The sequence below is a fragment of the Cheilinus undulatus genome, linkage group 23 (assembly GCF_018320785.1).
Source record: "Cheilinus undulatus linkage group 23, ASM1832078v1, whole genome shotgun sequence".
NCBI lineage: Eukaryota > Metazoa > Chordata > Actinopteri > Labriformes > Labridae > Cheilinus > Cheilinus undulatus.
In genome coordinates, this window is record NC_054887.1 from 23,985,771 (window position 1) to 24,006,295 (window position 20,525).

General features: G+C 38.4%; 3 protein-coding genes across 7 annotated transcripts; 1 reads left to right on the top strand and 2 right to left on the bottom strand.

Moving 5' to 3' along the window:
• Nucleotides 1-837: 837 nt before the first annotated feature.
• On the bottom strand, nucleotides 838-13,013 carry usp18 (ubiquitin specific peptidase 18). Of its 4 annotated transcripts, XM_041781035.1 has the most exons (11): nucleotides 12,959-13,013; nucleotides 12,707-12,865; nucleotides 10,289-10,385; nucleotides 9,712-9,854; nucleotides 9,554-9,633; nucleotides 9,326-9,460; nucleotides 7,079-7,174; nucleotides 6,851-7,012; nucleotides 6,637-6,768; nucleotides 6,316-6,359; nucleotides 838-3,093 (listed from the first exon to the last, which is right to left on the bottom strand). In XM_041781035.1, exons 2-11 carry the CDS (start codon nucleotides 12,762-12,764, stop codon nucleotides 3,021-3,023), a joined length of 1,020 nt encoding a protein of 339 aa, XP_041636969.1. In that variant the 5' UTR covers nucleotides 12,765-12,865; nucleotides 12,959-13,013; the 3' UTR covers nucleotides 838-3,020. The 4 variants fall into 4 exon arrangements, with proteins under 4 accessions (XP_041636969.1, XP_041636970.1, XP_041636972.1 ...); XM_041781036.1 differs by lacking the exon at nucleotides 12,959-13,013 and having other exon boundaries at nucleotides 12,707-12,914; XM_041781038.1 differs by lacking the exons at nucleotides 12,707-12,865; nucleotides 12,959-13,013 and having other exon boundaries at nucleotides 6,920-7,012; nucleotides 10,289-10,465.
• Nucleotides 13,014-14,742: 1,729 nt separating this feature from the next.
• pex26 (peroxisomal biogenesis factor 26) lies at nucleotides 14,743-17,331 on the bottom strand. Its single transcript, XM_041780937.1, has 5 exons — nucleotides 16,972-17,331; nucleotides 16,760-16,900; nucleotides 15,277-15,605; nucleotides 15,043-15,183; nucleotides 14,743-14,944 (listed from the first exon to the last, which is right to left on the bottom strand). The coding sequence occupies exons 1-5, from the start codon at nucleotides 17,160-17,162 to the stop codon at nucleotides 14,832-14,834; spliced, it is 915 nt and encodes a 304-aa protein (XP_041636871.1). The 5' UTR covers nucleotides 17,163-17,331; the 3' UTR covers nucleotides 14,743-14,831.
• Nucleotides 17,332-17,405: 74 nt separating this feature from the next.
• Nucleotides 17,406-20,388, top strand: llph (LLP homolog, long-term synaptic facilitation factor). Of its 2 annotated transcripts, none has more exons than XM_041781027.1 (3): nucleotides 17,406-17,510; nucleotides 19,507-19,734; nucleotides 19,896-20,388. In XM_041781027.1, the coding sequence occupies exons 2-3, from the start codon at nucleotides 19,518-19,520 to the stop codon at nucleotides 20,057-20,059; spliced, it is 381 nt and encodes a 126-aa protein (XP_041636961.1). In that variant the 5' UTR covers nucleotides 17,406-17,510; nucleotides 19,507-19,517; the 3' UTR covers nucleotides 20,060-20,388. The 2 variants fall into 2 exon arrangements, with proteins under 2 accessions (XP_041636961.1, XP_041636960.1); XM_041781026.1 differs by having other exon boundaries at nucleotides 17,438-17,514.
• Nucleotides 20,389-20,525: the final 137 nt, after the last annotated feature.

Sequence of the window (20,525 nt, forward strand, 5' to 3'; positions counted from 1 at the left end):
CAAAAAAGGGAAAATTTAAGAGTGGTTCTCAAGTTCCATTTTCTCCTCGACGCATCACAGTGGTGTGCTCACCTAGTAACTGGTAAACACACGTCAACAGTTACTAAAAGGCATTAATGAATCTCAATTTATTCTCCAAAGAAAACAGTTTAAGAACTGCCACACTGCAAAACCAAAAGGAATATCATCTTCCAGCTACTGCCTACGTGCTTTTCAGGACTTTGTTCACACCCCATGCACTCCTTAAGTTTGTGGTTTTACTGATTTATTGTGTCAATCACTTGCTGGTGCAGAAATGATATGCCAAAACAATACTACATAAGGTGTCCTTGGCTGACTGGCGAACATCTGACTGAGATAAATAGCAGAGATTATGATCTGCCATAAAGAGTCAGAGTAACCACATCTATAGTCCAGAGCTCCGCCTGAAACAATGGAGACAAAGAGCCTCGAGCATGTGCCACACGTGCTGCGAAAGAAAGCCAAATTATTACATTCATGTGGTCTCAGGGGATGTCACTTTTGTCATGTATTACATTGTTATTGTATGTGATGTGCTCAGTGTCAGGGTGGAGCTGGATAGGTGGTTGTGTTGCAGCTACTTCCCACATGGTCATACCACATGAATTATTGATTAAAACCCAAGAAAGAGAAGGATCAGGTCTTTGGAAATACACATTATTGTCTCCTTATGTTGATTCTAAAATTTCACTTTTGAATAATGAGGTCAAGGAGTTTGGTGAGCGAGGATCCATACACCAAATCTAACTTTTTATACAAACTTCATAGAGTGGCATAAAGTAAAAAGCACTGAGGCTGTAGCATTTTATGAGACTTTTTAATACCACTGCAACTTTATACTTCTACTCCTTCATAATTCAGAAGATTGGGCTTTTATTGCCCTAAATGTGCCCAACCCCTGGAGTTTACAGTTTATTTCAAAAAGCAAAGTACCTCTATCTTTACCAGCTACAAAATGTAGCTTACCTACACTGATCCTGCAGTCAGGTGAAAGTGCAGATGTGTTATCTGCAGCAGACCCACAGAATCAAAAGTAAAAGTGCCAAGCATGCACACTACTCCTTTTTGAAGTTCAAATTCAAAGTTATACGCTCACTGATCACTTCATTAGGTATACCTGTTCAACTGTTCATGAACACAAATATCTAACCAGTCAATCACATGGCAAAAACCAATGCATTTAAGCATACAGACATGCTCAAGATCAGGGTCCAAAATCAAATTTACACTACTGTAAAATCTTCCCAAAAACTGTCCATGGTATATGACATTAATGCCGTCAGTTAAGGAAATCACATTATACAAGAAGCAGGTCAGATCAAGCATTTTCCAGCATGCTTGCACGCTGGAAGTGATTCATAGCTGCATTGTTTCCACATTTAACTAGCAAAAAGTGACAATAGGGCTGATGAGGAAATTCAATTTTCTCATTTTTCCTCTCCTTCTGTGCACAATAGTGCATACACGCTCTTTCCTTCCTCAGTCAGAGAATTAATAATCAAAAATTAGTATTAGGCAGGATCTAGGAATGTGAGGTAATGTTCTGCGTGCCTTTAAACAGCTGTAAATAATAGTTATTTTTTGCATTGTGCAACCATGGTGAGTTCTGTCCAGCTGCAGCAAGCTAATGAAAAGTTACAGTTTGGCTGCAGACTGTAAATCTCTACAGGGTTTAACTTTAATACACTCAACATGAGTTATATCAAAGTGGTCCAGTAATCCTTTTATTTGTGTTAATGAGCACATATACCTAATAAAGTGATCAGTGAACGTATAATACAATATAAGAGCTGTGTCAGAGGTCATGGCTGCACCATTTACATGATTTCAGCACTTCTACCAAAATTATATTACAGATGATAATGCAATCTAAAATAGGTCAGACTGATTGCAACATTTGATGTCATTGATGAATGGTAAAGCACCTCCTGATATATTTCAATACTCTTTGTTATTATGGCTAATTCCACTAATAAGACCTACTTGAGAGATGAGCTTAAATGTCTCACATAATGAATGTGATTCACCAAAACATATCAATGACTGACTCAAATCGAAACACCACGTGCACATCCAGCCTTGATCTTTGATCTGAACGTGGGAGGATGATCCCCCCGTATACAGAAAGCTGCTTCATGCTACATGGCAGTGAGATGACTAAGCATGAGGCCTGCTGCCTGTAGCACTGTGCAGACATGTTCCATTCTGTCAGCGCTCTGCAGCACATAGGCACCATTTCACATGGTCCCCCGACTCTTGGCAAAGCGAGTGGGAACTTTAGAGGCTTTTTTGACAGCCAATACCAAGCATTTAGGCACTTTGGCTGTGAATGCAACATTTAACCTCTCTTTTATGGCAAAGTGAATTTAAAAAGAACAACATACAAAACACTTTTCAGCACCTTAGGTGCAGAGATTTTGAGCTAATAAAGCACAGGTTTTGGTGTACAAAAAGCAAGATGTAACACTTCTAATGCTTGCAGGTTGTAAGGAACTGCATTAAAAACATTTAGAGGGAAATGCTGAAGCTGCTTTTTTTGTGTGCGCTTTTTTGGCACCTCAAATGAGGGAAAATGTCCTTGTCCTCATTTGTGACTCACACAGAACAAAAACAGTGTCAGGAAAATGAGCACTGAGTCCAATAACAGGTATTTCCCTTTGCACAGTGAATATCTAAGCTAAGCATTCTCCTCAAACCAACCCCCCAGTATGACTGAGTGTGTTCACAGTGTGTGTGGTCCGAGAGTGGGAAAACCATGATGGTTTTGAGTCTTTAATGCCACCTACTGGTGTCAGGAAGACATTACAATAGTGGTAAAAAATCTGAATGAGCTTTTAGAGGTAAGAAAATGATTCAAAATAAATTCATTACCACATAAGGTCACAAATTTTGAATAACAATAAATAATTCTGAGTAAATAAGTGTTTATATTCCTATTTTTTAGTATTTCCGTGTTCACTGTTCATTGCACGAGGATCCCAGCCTCATGGATCTGCTCCTCAGGCAGAGTTCTCAGCTTGATGTCCTCCTGCTTCTGAAACTCTTCGGTACATTAGCATGTAAGCTGTGTGCCTGCAAAAAAAAGTAGACAGAAGTCATTACTTAAAACCAACATCACAAAAAGAAGGTTGGGCCTCTAGAGCTTTCAAACAAGCAGTCAAGTTCAGTTTGACTCTGTATGGTAAGGAAAGTTGGGAAGATACCAAACCAAAGGGGTAAAACACAATATGCTGGATGCCCTCCATTGCTGCTATCTGTTTACTGTGCTGCATTCTTCTTCTTCATTGAACTAATTACCAGGATTCCCTGCATTGTACTGCCATCATGTCACACTATTAGGATCTGTGTCTGTTCACACGTGCCTTGTTCTGGTTTAGCCAAGAAAGCCTGGCTGCAGACAGCAGCTGCCTTCACCAGAACGGAAATATGGTCTAAAACTTTTCCAAATAAAATCAGAATGAACTCCCGGTAGGAGTAGGGGTAAGGGTTAAGGTAAAGGTTTGGATACCAAATGTTGAAAGTCAAAAACCTGAGCTGAAAAACCTAAATACATGTTTAATAAAGCTGAGTCAACAGTCTGCTTACGGAGAAAAAAAGCTTGTCCTTTTTGAAAACACTCTAACGCAGCTAAGGTTAAAGGTAATGAAGCTATATTAGCGACATAAGTAACATAGCTACATAGCTTAAGCTAGCAATAGCTACATAAGATATGTTAACTTATGCTATGTTCACTAGCTAGATTAGCTTAAGCTCTTAGCTACATTTGCTAAAGCTCATGATGTTAAAGCTAAAAGTGTTTCCCAAATTGCATACATCTGTACTAAACACCACATTCTTTGAGTACATAACTAACATTCAAACTGAGAAGTATACTCGAATGCATTATGCTATGGTCGCATTCAAATATCTGAGATTTGAGAGTGGAACGATGGACACTTTGCACCTTAATGAATGTCATATGTGAGACATAGCAGATGTTGTACTGTTAGCATGCCAGCGCGCTAGCTAACGTTAGCATCCGCTAGCTAGCTAACATGTCATTGGTGACGGCAGAATTAGCAATAAATACCTTTGACATTATTCCCAATAAAAACAGCTTTGAAATGGCTCTTGAAATCCATGGGATTATAACATGGCAAATTTTCATCTCAACCAATGAATGGACTGCAGTGTCTACCCTTTATAGCTGGTATGTAAGTTTGGTATCCAAACAGAAAGCTGCCACAAAGATGGGATGGTACGCACGAGTAATTTTGGTACCTTTCCCAACTTTTTGTAGTTGAAACAAAAGTAATTTAGGACCACACTGCTGACTGGAAATGCAGCTCAACAATTAGTAAAAGGGATCAAAATAGAGCCAGTGTTGGGATAATAAACAGGAATAAAAAGTGAAAATATAACCCTAGATGTAAGAGGAAACACTGCTGAAAGACAAGACAACATCCCAGACAGGATGGATTTCCTCTGTTTTGGAGTTCAAAAGTTTGCAATAACACAGCCACCTTTAGTCTCTAATCATCGCTGCGGAAAAACAATAAGGCTTTGTGTAAAGATCTGAAGCCTTGTCCGCAAATAGGAGGATAAAAGCTGCATGATGTCAGTGGGAGTCGAGCAATTCAGGCATTAAATGTTATTAATAAATACCATGACTTTAACAAAACAATGTTGGAGTGGGTTCAAGCAGGACCAAGAGGAGTCACGTGCATTTTGGTACTTTAGCTGAGGGCATGTTTTACTTATTTAATACACATTTTTTAAAGTTAGAGGTGATTGGATGACCAAGACTAAACACAGAAATTTGTTTACTGGTATTTAATACTAAAAGTCAAAAAAGCTCCTTTTATGACCAAGGAAGTTGTTTTCATTTCTAACATATCTTTTTTTAAAAGTTGTTTTCTATATGCCAAGGAACAGTTACATTTCAACAAAGTTCATTTATTTCATTTCTTACTGCAAGTCAGTGAGTTCAATGTGACAGCAGTATAAAACTTGGGCCTGAAGCCACTGTAATGCACAGTTTTATACTTAGAATGCCATGATACATTTTTGGTTGTCAAGACTGACTTTGAATGCATCCTCATTAACTTAAACACTGGGAGAGGAAATTGTGAAAAAATAAAATTTTTAATCAGAAAAATTCATGTTTAAATTCATGTTTATCAAAGCCATAAGTGACACTAATCATAGACAGTGGCTTTAAAATATCAGTTGATCCAAAACAGTTTCCTGAGGAACACCACAATTGCACATAATTAACTGTTGGGGGGTTAGTTTGGGCCCAAGCACTGACCTCGGTGTGAGGACCTATTGTATCTGTAGTCAAGTCAAAAGAATTGTCTTTTTGGGAATCTTATCATTCCCCAAAACTAACCAGATTTCAAGGCTTCTTAGTTCCTGGTGATTTTTGTCTTATTTTGGTGATTTCCTGCATGTGCAGGCCTCAATAGTTGTCCACAACACTGACATGTTCTGATTAAAGGACGACTTACTGCAGATGTCGACCAAGATGACATCTTGCCATTTGAGACAGGAAGTGACTCTAGCTTTGATCTGAAACATCTGATTTGCTTCAGATTTCACATGTATTCTCAACATCTGCTCCTTTACACATTTACATGTTAATTTCATGGTTTTGCTGTAGCGCAACCTACTGTAAGACACCAGTAGCACCTCTTGCATAATGTGTCCTATCTTATTTAAATTTTACATGATAAATAGTCCTGGTCAGATCACATTTATTTATTTATTTATTTGTATAATGCCTTATTATTAAGTGTTAGAATGTGACCTTCTTTGCAGTTATAATTGTTGAGAAACTTAAAAGAAATTTATATTTCAAGCTAAACTAACTGGAGGCTGCTACACGCCTGATGTCTTGACAAATATCATTTTTTAAATCACAATTTTTATTTTTACAAGTGTACCAAATCTATCATTGATGCATCCAAATCAGAAACAGTTCCTTTAAAACATCAGCTGATCCAAAACACTGCCCTGAGGAATACCACAGTTACATTATAGTTAAGTTTTAAGATTAGCTTAAATTATTTTTGTACCATTCCTATTATAAAGTGTTAGAATACTTCTTTGCAGTTAAAATTATTGTGAAACTTAACGGAAGTTTATATTCCAAGCTAGGCTAACTGGAGGCTGCTACTAGCTTGATTTTTGTTCTGTCTCTCCATTCATCACAAGCAAAAATGGCAATAATTTATTTAAAAGGACTACATTATCTAATGTGCTTCTTTTCTACAGAACACACAAAGAGATAGAAACAACAAAAAAATCATTTACCTGTACCCGCCTCCATAGGCTGTCTTTACTTCTTCCCAGGAGGTCTATGTGATGAAATTCAAATCAGACACATAATTAAACAAAGAATGTAGAAGAAACTCAATTATGACACAATACCAAGAGCTATGTAACCCTTTCCTTAGTAATTGAAGAGAACAAAGTCAGTACTAATAAAACAAATCAGAACACTCTTACAGGCTTTCAAACAGGGATTTAAGACTATGTCTAACTGGAAATTATACATTTTACCAAGAGCATTTCACATTTATGAGCTAGGAATAAAATAAATTAACTTCAGAGATGTAGTATGTTTTGCAGTACCTGTTTTACGTGGCTGTCATCTGTATAGTACCAGCACTGGTTCACTATATGACGGACAAAAGCAGTATAGTGCCCCTCTTTTGCATGGCCAGAGTGGACTACCACTGCAAACAAAGTGTACCTGCAGTCTCTCTGTATGGAAAACATAAGGTTGAGGAATATCAGATAAGATAAAATGCTGGGATTTCAGCAGTTTAAAAGGAAATATAATTACCTGAGCAAATTCTGAGGAAAATGCATCATTAACAATCTCAGAGAAGTCAAAAGTTTCTGGGAAGGTAACCTTGCAATTCAGTTTTTGCGTGGCACTGGCGTTATTCCGAAATCTTTTCAGCTGAATGCGCAGGATCGAAGGCAAGGACAGCAACTTGACACCCTGAGGAAAAAAAGAGGTTATTTTTTCAAAAACAACATTTCAAAGAAGTGTTAAAACAAACCTCACCTGTTTGGATGGAGTCTTTGTTCCACACTGTCTACAGTAGCAGCAATTCCTGCCTCTCAGCTCCTGATGCTCAAAGTAAGAGGCCATGCAGTCTTCCTGAAAAATTTGAGTTAGGAAAACTTGTAAATGTGCACTCAGCTAAACTTAAAGTACCTGTTTGATAATTTGGGCAACTTTGCTTTTCTGGTGAGGGTTTAATGAGAAAATATGACTCTGCATGGTTAGCATAGCAGCAGTCAATTGGCTGTTATTTAACATTATTCAGTTGGCTAACCCTTGCATTTAAACAGCAAACCTTGCAAAGTCCAGTTAAGTCCGATTAAGTCCGATTATTTTTGGCCCGCTGCCCATGTTTGAATTTTTTTTTTTTTTTAATTATTATTATTTTCCCACCGCCAGCAGTCTAAATATTTCTTTCAATACTTATTTATTGTTGCACTTCCTCTCCTGGCCACAAATTAACATTGTGTTACATTGGGGGTAGGGTGGCGCTGTTGAGCTACCGTCAGCTCAGATCTGGAAGCCATTGACCAGAGAGCAAGTCAGTGAGAAGATGCTGGGGTCAAGCTGGGGTCATGGCAAAGATGGAGCGTGTGAGGCAGTGGCACACTGATAAGAGAAAGTTTAAAAATAGTTGGGAACATGAGAACTTTTTTACTGAAATTGATTTCAAAGCAGTATGCCTAATAAGTATTTGTGCCATGTGGATGTTCAGTAATTTCATGCTGTGAAACGCAATAAAGAATAGTGTTATTCATTTTCAAAATTACTTTGTATGAGTTATTATTTTGCACAATTATGCTATAGGCATATTTAATTTCATGCACTGCAACATGAATGTTTAGTTTTGGCCTGCGACCCTCCACCCCGATTCATTTTTGGCCCTTCACTGAAAATAATTTGAGCACCCCTGCTCTAAAGCATACTAATTAAAACATTTATCCTTTTCAACTTAAAATATGTTAAAAGTCCTTAACCCCCAGTGAAAGGTAAGCTCCACTCTGTGAGTTGGTAAAATTCAACAATCAGCACTCCTTAATCCCCCAAAAAATTCACACCTTATTAAATTTGTTTAATCCAGTCTACCTGGGACTACCCCATCTATATGCCTCTTCAAGGTCTACAGCGTTGATTTCCAGGTGAACTGATACAAACTGACCTCCACAATGAAATCAGTTCACCCTCTTGTCCAAGTTTAGGTTTAGGACAAATGGGACCAAAAATATCTCAATGCATTCTTAAAATTTTATGCTCAAACTCAAGATTAGAGATTGGATTTGTAAAATTTTGGAAAGAAAATCCTTTGAAGCAGTCTGGAAATATAATGTACTCTAGCAAGGAACTCACATGAGGCCCATTCCCCCAGACATAAGCTCTCAAAAACCTGGTCAGTTCAGCCTTGAGTCAGAGTGGACATTGGTGCAAATTTGGGGGGAAATCCTTTAAAGCATTCTGAAAATATTATGTACTCCAGAAAGGGATGGACGTAAGACTCAATCATCTTGACCTAAGATCTCCAAAATCTAGTCAGGTCATCTATGAGTCAGATTGGACATTTGTGCAAATTTTAAAGATAATCCCTTGAAGCATTCCTGAAATATTATCTACCAGAAAGGGATGAACATTAAACCTAATTTCCTTGATCTTTTACACACGATCTACAAAATATAGCCAGTTCATCTTTGAGTCAGAGTTGACCTTTGTGCAAAGAAAAATCCCTCAAAGCATTCTGTTGATATTACATACAAAAGCAAGGGATGAATTCACAGACCTTGACCTTTGACCTCCAATATCTAATAAGCTGATCCTCTATTCAAATCGACATCTGTGCTTAGTTTGAATAAAGTACCTCAGAACTTCTTAAGATATCGCTTTCACAAGAATGGCCCTACTGGACTACGTAATGCCTCCAGCTGTGGCTACAGCTGGCGTGGATGCATAAAAATGTAAGTGATTTTGTGTATAAACATTTCTCAGATAGAAGGACTCTCATTTTGGAGTCCTTTCATCTCATTTTTTTACTCTACCGTTTATCTGGATTAAACAACCAAGACACTGTTAAGATGAACAATCTTAACTGGAACTATTGCTACTTTAGGCTTAACTAAGCTAACTTGCTGCTTCTTTTTCATGGTGACATAAAAGTGGATAAATCCTCTCATCTAACCCTCAGCAGGAATGCCAATCCCAGAAATGTCAGAAAAGATTCCTAAAGCAAAAAGATGCCACCGGAAAAGGAGTCTGTACCAGAGTGTTGTATTCATCCCTTATGTGCAGCGGCAGGCTAAGCAGAAAGCTGATCTGAGTCTTGTCAGACGTACACTCCAAACACTGCAGGTGCATCTCTACAGACACCTTGTACAGATTCTGGATTTCAAGAGCCTGGAGGAGAGAAACGGACCGACATGCATCATACACTGACAAATATATATAATTAGCTCTTTACAATAAAAAAATAAATGATTTCAGACCAACCAGAGCTTTGTCGTCCATCTGCTGTTGTATCAAGTTCAGGACAGAGAGGAACAGCTCATCTGCATCATGCTGCACATTCACTGAAAAATAACATCGATAAAAGTAGTGATAACCAAAATCTACAAAATCATTTATCATGTAAACATGTTCCTCCTTACTTTGAATGCAGTTGTGTTCCAGACAGTGGAGGAAGTTCTGATGATAAACAGGCTGAGGGGTGGAGCTCCTCATGGAGGAGAGGACCCTCTTTAGCTGCAGGGGGACGTTGTGACCGGGTGCTCGTGCACCAGACGATTCCCACCTTGTGCAATTTATAAGTCATCACAGGGAAAGACATGTAATGTTGATGAATATCTCACTGTATAATTGGGTTAAGCAAGTGGACAACTTTTTTAAATATGTTGGGTTTATATAAATGAGAATTTTCAGATTAAAGATCCCCAATCAGATAGAATCCAAACCCTTGTTCCATATTTACCTTTTACTCTGTGAAGCACTCTGTCAAATCTGTTTTTTTAAACATACTATCTAAACAAATTTGACTTGACTTTTTAAAAATAACAGAGACTACATCATTTTCAGATGTGGTATTGAAAAAGTATCAAAAATATTGACAACCTTGCTTTAAAGTGCCTTACTGCCATCTTATTTGCCCCTTGCATTCAAACAGAGAGTATGTTTAGGTTTTTAATAACTCACAATCATATTGCAAACCGAAGCAGCTGGTCTTCTTACCTGTCTAGAAGGTCTGTCAGCTCCCAGGTAGCACAGAGGGTCTGCAGCATAGCGTTCACACAGCAGGACAGATGGTGGTTACTGAGGCCTCTCATGCCTGTCACACACAGGAACATTAAAATAACCCTGGGCAGAAAACCTTGAAGCGTGCATGTCATCCACAGCAGCTGTACCACCAGGGGCCCACCTAGAGGCCCAGAATGCAGTGGGCATATCTTTAAATAACATTGAAAAAAGTAAAAATCCAGATGTTAACTGCTTTGGTTACAATAATCCATTTACACTCTAGAACACCCATCTCACCTGTATATTTTATTAAAAGTAACAAATCAATCATCTTATTTAAAACAGGGCAAGAAAGGCGTGCTGAGTTTATTGGTTTAAATCTCTGCATACAGCAGATGTTTATTTTACACACATCTATAGTCGGTGTTTTGTTTTTCTCTGTCATTGCTGCACACATGAGGGATTTATTGGTGGTGAACAGAAAAATAATTGTGCCAAATGAAGTCATAGAAAAGTCTATGTTGAAACCACACACAATACTTTGCAAACTAAATTCTTCAAAACTGTGGTAGACCTCAGATATTGCTTTATTCACTCACTAGCCAATTCAACAGGTATGCCCCCCAAACTGCTCATTAAACTCAACTATCTAATCAGCCAATCACATGGTCGTATTTAGGCATGTAAAATAAAACGTTTAAAAAGTTTTTGATACAGATGAGCCTACATTGTTTGTTGGCCCTTTTTAACATAGAACTCGCTAAGTTACTGGAAGGACTTAAGCTTTGGGACTGAACTACATTTCAATATTGATATCAGACAGAAATCCAGTAAGGTGCATCTCTAAAAGCTTATTAAAATTTGGAGAGGGATCTGGCTGCAGACCATTCATTTCCAACAGCCATCCTCAGACCGTTCATCTGAGACGCCGTATATCCAAGAAGGGAAAAACACGCTAAAACTTTTGAAATAAAATCAGATTAAACTTCCGTTTAGGGTTAGGGTAACGGTAAACAAAAGTTGAAGTCAAAAGCCTCACCTGCAAATCCTGATCATAAAATGTTTGATAAAGTCAAATAAACAGAAAAAAAAGCTCATCCTCCATGAAAACACTAACACAGCAGGCATAGCTTACATTGCTCTATCAGCTGTCAAGATAACAGAGCCATGCAGCTAACGTAGCTGTATAGCTAACATAGCTACGGCTCAGCTCATAAAGCAGCTACATAAACTATGCATCTAGATTATCAATGTAGGCAAGTCTGGTTTAGCTAAGTTTGCTTAACCTCATGTTGCTAAAGCTAACTAAGCTAAAATGGTTTATGTTGTAACATTAATAGCAATTAAGGCAAGGCAATTAATCACAAATTAGAATAAATCACAATATGGTCTGCTGCAATTTACAAATTGTAGAAGTTGCAAAATTTCTTTAACTTGAAATGTGTCAAAATACCAGTTTAATAAATCAATTTTTTGCAGCGGCAGAGATTTTATGCACATTATGCAAACATTCAAGTGTCAAATATTTTTATAATGGTTCACAAAAATCCGACTTTTTGTGTTTTATGTGTGTTTTTCGTAATCAAAACGAGTGACATAAAAATGATAATGCCCTTAAACAAAGCAAGTGACATCACATTTGCAATACAAGCAAAAATAGTTAGCTCAGTCTATCTAAAACTGATGAAGCCTAGGGTTACTTCACGAAAGTCATACCCCAGCTGCGATCAGGTGGTAGCCAGCCTCACCTCCCCCACCCCAGCCGCCTGCTTTATAGCTTAAAGCTTGTTGCTCCTCCATTTTCAGATTCATGCTACTACGGATTAATTGCTTCGGACATAATTTCACAGTTTTCAATACACATGGCCTTATTTATGGAATTATTTATTGCTTGAATTTGTCAAAAAAAATACTTAAGATTAACCTAAGAATAATCACATATTAAATTGCAATTGCAATATTTGGGGGGGGGGGGGGGATCTCAAATAGATTATTTTTGCAAATTGTTCAGCCCTAGTAGCAATGTCAGCTTTAGCTAAAGCTAACAAAGCTAAAGTGAGCCACTGTTTGTGTAATTATATAAAAAACAAGTCCACACATAGTTTAATCCAGGTTTAGACCTCTCACCTTTTTCTCTTTATTATTTATGCATTGTTGCTTAGACTGTTTCACTCTGTTTATGAATAAAGCCATATTTATCATTATTATTATTTAAATCTAAAACTGGAAAAGTTGTACTGGCAAATTACAGTACCTCTGTTCTGAGGAATACCATGTCAAAGATAAACGGTATGCAGCCAGACTGTCTGAGAATTTCTGCTCGGGTCGCTTTCCCCACAGGGCTCTGGGCTCGGTCCCTAAAGTCCCCAAGAAACGCCCCTATTTCAGACCTCTTGAATGGGGTCTACTTACTGAAGCTGACGTCCCTCACGTTGGGTCTGGAGAAGGGCCAGGAGCAACATGGAAACATCAGGACCGAGTTTACTTCGCAGAGGCTCCGTGAACTCTCTGGACGTCTGGAGACAAACCTCAGGTCACTGAGCCCTCAAGCGCCCTAGTTATCCATGAAGTCTACCGGTAAATCATAAGAAAGAAGCAGTCAAAAATGTTGTCATCTTTAAAAAAGAAAAAAATCGTGTGTTTGAATTCAAACGTTCCGCTCACCCATACGAAAACATCTCCGTAGCATCAAAAGCTTCAAATTCGCTTTCGTTTATCACTGTAGCGTCGCCTCTATGGAATCGAAACTTAACCGTTGCTAGGTACTGACGGTAACGTCGAACGTAAAACAACCATTAAACACAATGGCATTTCCGCAGGTATGAAAAACACTATTGTGATATTAGTAAGTGCAATAAAGTCTATGAAAAAGGCGAACAATTTGGTGAAGTATTCCACTGGTAGCCTCTGTTATCATATGAATGGACGCCCAAATAAAAAAGAAAAATGTGAAACAAGGCTATTCTTGAAAAAAAAAATCCTAAATCATAATTCTGAGATATAAAGTCATAAGTAGTATTAGATAAGAAGTCAAAATTATGAGATAAAAATTCGAAATTATGAGTTAAAAAGTCATAATTATGAGATAAAAAGTCAAAATTATAAGATAATAAAGTCATAAGTATGAGATAAAAATTATGAGGGATAAATCACTTTTTCAGACTTTTTATCTCATAATTATGGCTTTAATATCCCATAATTTTGACATTTTATCAACAACTACAAGCAAGTGTTTGTAATAACTAGCGATGAGTCTTATGAGATAAAAATTATGAGATAAAAATTCGAAATTATGAGTTAAAAAGTCATAATTATGAGATAAAAAGTCTAAATTATAAGATAATAAAGTCATAATTATGAGATAAAAATTATGAGGGATAAGTCACTTTTTCAGACTTTTTATCTCATAATTATGGCTTTAATATCCCATAATTTTGACATTTTATCAACAACTACAAGCAAGTGTTTGTAATAACTGGCGATGAGTCTTTCACATAACTTTGGAGGAATTTTGGCCCACTCTTTTTCAAGGGTTTTTTGAAGCATCTCAATCTGCTGATTCAAGTCCGGACATTGATTAGGTCCCTCCAAATCTTTTTTTTGTTTGTTTGTTTGTTTTTTAGGCAATTCAGAGGTCGACTTGTGTCGTTTCAGATCATTGTCCTGTTGCATAGTCCAATTGCTATTTTTGACCAGTCTCTTTCTTATTGTTGAATCATGAACACTGACCTTAACTGAGTCAAGTGAGTCCTGCAGGTGTTACGATGTTGTTCTGGGTTATTGTGTGACCTCCTGGATGAGTCACTGATGCACCCTTAGAGTCATTTTGGTAGGCTACCCACTTTTGGGAAGGTTCACCAGTGTTCCAAGTTTTCTCCATTTGTGGATAATGGATCTCACCGTGGTTCACTGGAGTCCCAAAGCCTTAGAAATTACATTATCATCTGTTCTTGAATTTCTTTGGATCTGCTTTTAGAGATCTTTTAGCCTTCACCTTGTCAGACAGATCTTACTTAAGTGATTTCTTGATTCAACAGGTCTGGCAGTAATCAGGCCTGGGTGTGGCTGGAAGAATTGAACTCAGCTGTCCAAAACCACTATCTGGTACAAAGAAGCACAAAGTACTAAGTTAAAGGCAGTTTTAATGTACACATTGATGCAGAAGTTTTATCCGTCTATCAAGCACAGTGAGTAATATAGTTTTTGCACAGGGGTGCATGTGCTGCTGCTGGTTAAGAACCTTTAATTTCAATGTTATGGTTAATAAAAATGTTTCATCTGTGTTGTTTTATTTTAAAAGCTTTGTGAAGTTTCGACAAAGACAGGGAAAAAAATGCCTGTGAGGCATCCTGTAGGCATCAAGAGGTAAGTCATTTCAAAGATGAAAAAAATCAAAATACTGTTTGGAATATGTGTGTCATTTTTTAAATAAAAGAAGTTTTGAAAAATCTTTTAAACAGGTTTAATTAAACTTTGAAAAGGAGCTTAAAAATTGTTCTATTTAGGTGCAAATTTTCTGCACTTGAGTTTCAGTCTTTCACAGTCCTCTGCTCTGAGGCAGAGCCTGGTAGTACGGTGCAAACATGGCTCTCCACATCTGTTTGAGCAGCTGAAGAAGTTTGGAAATCCACATGAAGGCAGAGGGAAGAGCTGTGGGGAGAGAACAGGAGGATTTATTTTAGAACTGGTGTCCTGTGCTTTAACGATCCTTGCATCTAACTGTGCCAAAGATGGAAGAAAGTGCCAACCTGGATCCAATCGAACAAAAAGCATGTAGAGAAGAACAGCAGTGAGGAAGATCTTCCGCAGAGGGAATGAGCCAGAGTTGGTCATAAACAATTTTCTGTACAAAAACCTGAGCTTGGATTCCAGTTTATGGATGGCAGATCCTGTAGGAGACAAACACAATCAGTTAATGTGATTCTTTTATACTTCTATGATTTATCATAACAAATTCACAAGGAGTGTAGTGAAATGTTGACCTTCAGTGGAGACTGCAGATTCAGAGGTCTCAGGCTCAGGACTAATTCCAGGATTTAGAGGTGGTTCCTCTTCATTTTGTTGCTCTTTTTCTCCCAAGACTTCCAGTGCTGCTTGTCCCTGATCTTCTGTGAATGCTATGTTTCCAACCTCACCGTCAATCAGCTCCAGAGCCTCGTCTTTTTGTCCGACAGGCACCAGGACGTGCAGCAGGTACAGCTCTGCCACTGTCCCAAACCCAGTCACTCTGCAGTTGGACGGGCAGTGTAACCAAACTCTGGCTGCTTCATGCATCACAGCTGGCTCTCCCACCTTGGAATAAAGAAGTATGCTGCAAAAATGAAAGAGATCACAGATTCAGTATTCATAAAAAAAAAAATAACACAGTAGCAGCAGGATATAGGATGGGATGCCACACACTCCCTGTGTCAGTGCCACCCAGGCCTCAGTGCTGATTGGCTAGTAGTTGTGTGACATCAAGCCAGTCAGATTGTGTTGTGGACACTTATTGGGTCAGACTGTAGAGAGTGAAAACAAAGCCAGAGAGGAAGATACACCATGCAGTGGGGCCAAGATAGCATACCTTTGAAAAAGCTGACATTATCAATTATATGTAAAATAAAATGCTGATTCTGATAATCAGCTAAATGCCAAATACCAGCATCAAACAACCAGGCTGATTATTGGTCTACCCCTTCTCCGACTGATTGGAAATCATTAAAATAAAATTGACAGTCAATGACAATCACTCTGAAACAATTTAAATAACATTTTTAAGCTAAATTTGAACATATTCTGGGATTTTAGCCTCTTAAATGGGCTGATTTGTCAAACTCTTGTCTTGTGTACTGGGTTTTGGAACTTTTTAGACCTTTATTTCAGTATTATCAATTTATTGTTAATGAATAAATAATCAGTGAACTACTTTGTGAAGAATATATCTGTCCAGCAACTTTGCAAAGTATTAGGCTAAGCCGTTAATTTGTGGTGTAGAATATTAAGAGTTTCTAAAAGTTACTGACATAAAAAAATGAGAAAATAAGCTGGAATAGTTCAAATATATTTGCAACTTCCCCTGTCACAATACCAGAGTTTTAGATACTAGTGGGAAACAAAAGATATTGATTCCATGGTGACGAAAATAGACATCTTGGGCACTAGATATTGGATAATTTCTTGTTTTCAAGTTTAAAAAAATGCAAGGTAGTGTCCTGTCCATTGTCTAGACTGCACTGGGAGTCTTTTTTCTTCAATTTTCTAAAATTAAAAAAGATTGAAATAACAAAAATGGCATAATTTTAAAGCATATGTTTGAAAAAGTTGTGCATGTTCACGTAGAGCTTCTGCAATGATAATGAAATTTGAATGGTTAATTTATTTATTTTTTAATCTGGGTTGCATTTCTCACTAAGGTGAAGGTGGTATGTCCTGATGCTGGACCAGTTTAGATCTTTAAGGCACTAAAACTGACAGAGATTTACTCACCACATCTGCATTATTTTAGCTGGTATTTTCTCCTGTTGCTCATACTGCTGAAGGACCCAGGAGAGGACCTCATGCCACTGATTGAGCTCAGCAAGGGCTTGAATCCCCAAGATGCAGAAGCCAGCCTTCAGTTCTCCACATCTAAGGAGGAAAACAGAGTCAGTGACAGTACAAACTCAGGCTGCAGAGGCATCCAGGTCACACATTTTCACCTGCTGTCATCTTGCTCCATGTTGCTTAGAGTCTGCAGGCCTCTGTCACATGTGTCGAAAGCTGCCTGGAAATCTTTGAACACCATCATTTGCTCTGCTGCAGTTTCCAGCATGCTGGAAATCTGTGTTGAAGCGCTGCAGGGTGAGCTGAAGTTACGAGTAAACGTCAAGCTATTTGAACAGCCGCTCATGACTGTTCGTCAAATTTAAGACCTATTCAAAAACTTAAAAGATTGGTTTGAGATGAGTGGCTTAGTTGAAACCAAAAGAAAATTCACCTGTCTAGAGGCTTCATTTATACCTCTGTCCTCTCCTCTACTTGTTGTTTACTGCTCTTAATCCATGGACCTTCCTGGTTGAGCTCGCTGGCCAACCAGACGCTACAGTGTTCAGAAAGAGGAAAGTAGCCAATCAGGTTGCAGATTATTCGGAATCGCGTCATCGTTTTCTAACTGTACACACGTGCGCAGACGCCACACTGGAATTCGACGGTGCGTAGCTTTCTGCGGAGAATATTTCAGCGTTTTGACTCATTTTCAGTAAGTAAGCGTACGTTTTTGTTTGCCGAGTGACAATAACTATTTTTTTTAGTTAGAATTAGATACTGGCTTGGTTTGAGGCGTATTTTTTAGACACAATCTTCTACTGTAGCAGATTGATAGCTAACAAGCTAACTGTGTAACTGAAGTACGTTGGTAAAACTTGGGTTTAAAGCTAATTACTGTATTGCCGGTAGATTGTTATTACAATTAACGCCGGCGTTGTCAATACCACAACACAGTGATAAGTTACAAATACGTATTAAGCGGATCAACGCGTGTAACTCCATATCTGGTGTCTTTTAATGCTGGTGTATTGGAGAAAGGAGAGACCGTGTTTGCTGGTGATTCATCAGTCAAATGTGTCATAGTTTTAAGATGTTTAAAACGTCCTAACAAATGCCTCTTTTTTTTTTTAGAATCGTTTTTGTAGTTTAGTTTCTTCCATTGAAGGAATTCATTATATGGACAAAAGTATTCGGCCACAAGACCATTACACCAACAGGGACCGTAATGACATTGCCCCCCAGACACTGATGAAGAGGGAGTCTCCAGCTCCTCCAGAGGTGGAGTTCGGTGCTCACAGAAGGGACCAGAACGTACAAAGTTGTTTCAATGGATCCATCTCATATGCAAATCCAAAGAAGAAACACCTTTGCTTCCCAGACACATATTTGATGACATGGCCTGACCGGCAATCTCTGTTAGTCAGTCAAGTTCTTCTACACCAAACTCGTCAGACCTTGTCTTTGTAGTCCTTGCATCGTGCATTGGGGCATAGTCATGTTGAAATAGAAAGGGCCCTCCGTAAACTTGTTCCACAAAGTTGGAAGCATAGCATTGCCCAAAATGTCTCGGTATGCTGAAGCATTAAGATTTCCCTTCACTGGAGATAAGGGGCCCAGCCCAAACCACGAAAAATAGCCCCACACCACTATCCCGCCTCTGCTAAGCTTTATAGTACAATGCAGTGCTCCAGGTAAAGTTCTCCTGGCTTCTGCCAAACCCATACTCACCCATCTGACTGCCACACAGAGAAGCATCCATCCAGCACTTGGCATTGGATGAGGCTTGCATGCAGCTGCTCGTCTTGGAAACCCATTCCATGAAGCTCCAGTTGTATAGTTTTTGTGCTTAATTGATGCTAGTGGAAGAGTGGAATCAGCAGTGTTGGCAACTTTTATACACCATGCACCTTAGCAGTCATTGAACCCACTCTGTGATTTGACTTGGCCTTGTAAAAGACGTCTTCATGGCTGAGTTTCTGTTGTTCCTAAATGCTTGCATTTTCTAATAGAGTTTGTAGTTGACTGTGGAATATCTTATTGCAAAAGTGGCATCCCTCACGGTACCACACTTGAAGTCACAGCTCTTCAGAACGACCCATTTTGTATCACAAATGTTTGCAAAAGGAGACTGCATGGTTAGGTGCTTGATTTTATCCACCTGTGGCAACAGTTCTGATTGAAACATCTGATTTCATTAATTAACATGTGTGGCCAAATACTTTTTTCCTTATAGTGTATAAGTCAAGTATATCTTGCATTGTGATTAAAAATGAAGAGGCATTCACTGGGAGTTACAACAATACTTTTAGCATTTGGCCCAAAGTCACCAGACACCACGGTCACTCGTTTAACCTTAACACTGGTCATCTTAACTCAGAATGCTATATGTCCAAGTAGATTAGGCACATTGTGTATTTTAACATTTATCAAATAAACGAAATGTACTTTTTTATAACTTAAGATGTCTTGGCAGTAGATGTGTGAAAATATGATCACCTCACCACCTTACACTTTTAACAGTATCACTATTTAGTACAACACAACACTGGTGAATACTCTTTTTCAATGTGGTGGATATCAGGGAGCTGTCATTAAGCAGAAACATACAGTCCCCAGTGAAAATGTGCTCTTTTAGATATTAAATGTATAATGGCAAGATGAATAATACTGTCATAAGCCAGTGTTTATTTTTATTTTATTTTTTTCAGATTGTCCTAAAATGGCAAAAAGTCTCCGTAGCAAATGGAAGAGGAAGATGCGAGCCGAGAAGAGGAAGAAAAATGCCCCAAAAGAGCTGGCTCGCCTCAAACAAGCTCTGAGCCTGGATAAGAAAGGAGAAGCTGTCATGGCTGATGTGGAGGAGATTGCCACTGTGGTGCCAGCTGCCAAGATCAAGAAGCAGACAGATGTTGATATGGCTGAGGTAGAGGGTGATGGTGAGTGAATATGCATGATATTGTTAGCAGGGACTCTGCTACATTTATTATAGTGTAGTTGTAAAGTTAAGGCCTAATAAAACTCATTTACTTTCTTTGTGCACTGAACAGTGTTTTTAAACATCGTCCTCTTTCTTGCTCTTAAATCTTTTTATTTTCAGACGGGAAGATGGAAATGGACAGCAAGCGAAACAAGAAAACTTTGCTGAATGAACACGGCCAGTACCCTGCATGGATGAGTCAACGACAGGCCAAAAAACTGAAAGGCAAACGGATGGCAAAGAAAGGCGGCCAGGGCAAAAAGAAGAAAGGAATCTCCTGGTGAGATTGGAGGAAAAACAAGAGATTTGTTTGCCTTGAAGACTTTTGAAGCAGGAACACGGGATCATTTCATGTATTGTGTTATACATGATATGAGTCACTTCTGCAGTTGAATCTTGTTCTGTGTGGCATAGAACAAGATTCATCATTAACCCACAGAAACTGATGTTATCATGCGTCTCAGTGAAGGCATTATTTGTCCTTATGGGACAGCAGCTTCACTTTGTTTGGCAGAGTTGTAAGAAATCAAGGCCTGTACAGACTGTATCTGATGATCTTTAGCATGTCTTGTACATTTTGAGACTCTGATAAAAAGGATTGTGTATCAATGTTTCTACTGCCTACATGAGCTTTGTAGCTTTGTACCATGAAACACAACATCTTTGGTTTGAGACTGACAGCTTATTGCTCATCTTACACTTTCAAGCCCTCTTTTTTGTTTTGTCAAAATTTCTTCATTGAAATATTTG

Bases quoted from the DNA above. Each gene is read 5' to 3' on its own strand.
- usp18 (XM_041781034.1), bottom strand. From the start codon at position 10,446: ATGACATGCACGCTTCAAGGTTTTCTGCCCAGGGTTATTTTAATGTTC. The intron at 9,634-9,711 runs GTAAGGAGGAAC...GTTATTTTTCAG, and splicing joins GGAACACAACTGCATTCAAA to TGAATGTGCAGCATGATGCA. The intron at 9,461-9,553 runs GTTGGTCTGAAA...TCTCTCCTCCAG, and splicing joins AGATGGACGACAAAGCTCTG to GCTCTTGAAATCCAGAATCT.
- pex26 (XM_041780937.1), bottom strand. From the start codon at position 17,162: ATGAGCGGCTGTTCAAATAGCTTGACGTTTACTCGTAACTTCAGCTCA. The intron at 15,606-16,759 runs GTGAGTAAATCT...TCATTTTTGCAG, and splicing joins GCTAAAATAATGCAGATGTG to CATACTTCTTTATTCCAAGG. The intron at 14,945-15,042 runs GTTGGCACTTTC...CTCTCCCCACAG, and splicing joins TTTTGTTCGATTGGATCCAG to CTCTTCCCTCTGCCTTCATG.
- llph (XM_041781027.1), top strand. From the start codon at position 19,518: ATGGCAAAAAGTCTCCGTAGCAAATGGAAGAGGAAGATGCGAGCCGAG. The intron at 19,735-19,895 runs GTGAGTGAATAT...TTTTATTTTCAG, and splicing joins GGCTGAGGTAGAGGGTGATG to ACGGGAAGATGGAAATGGAC.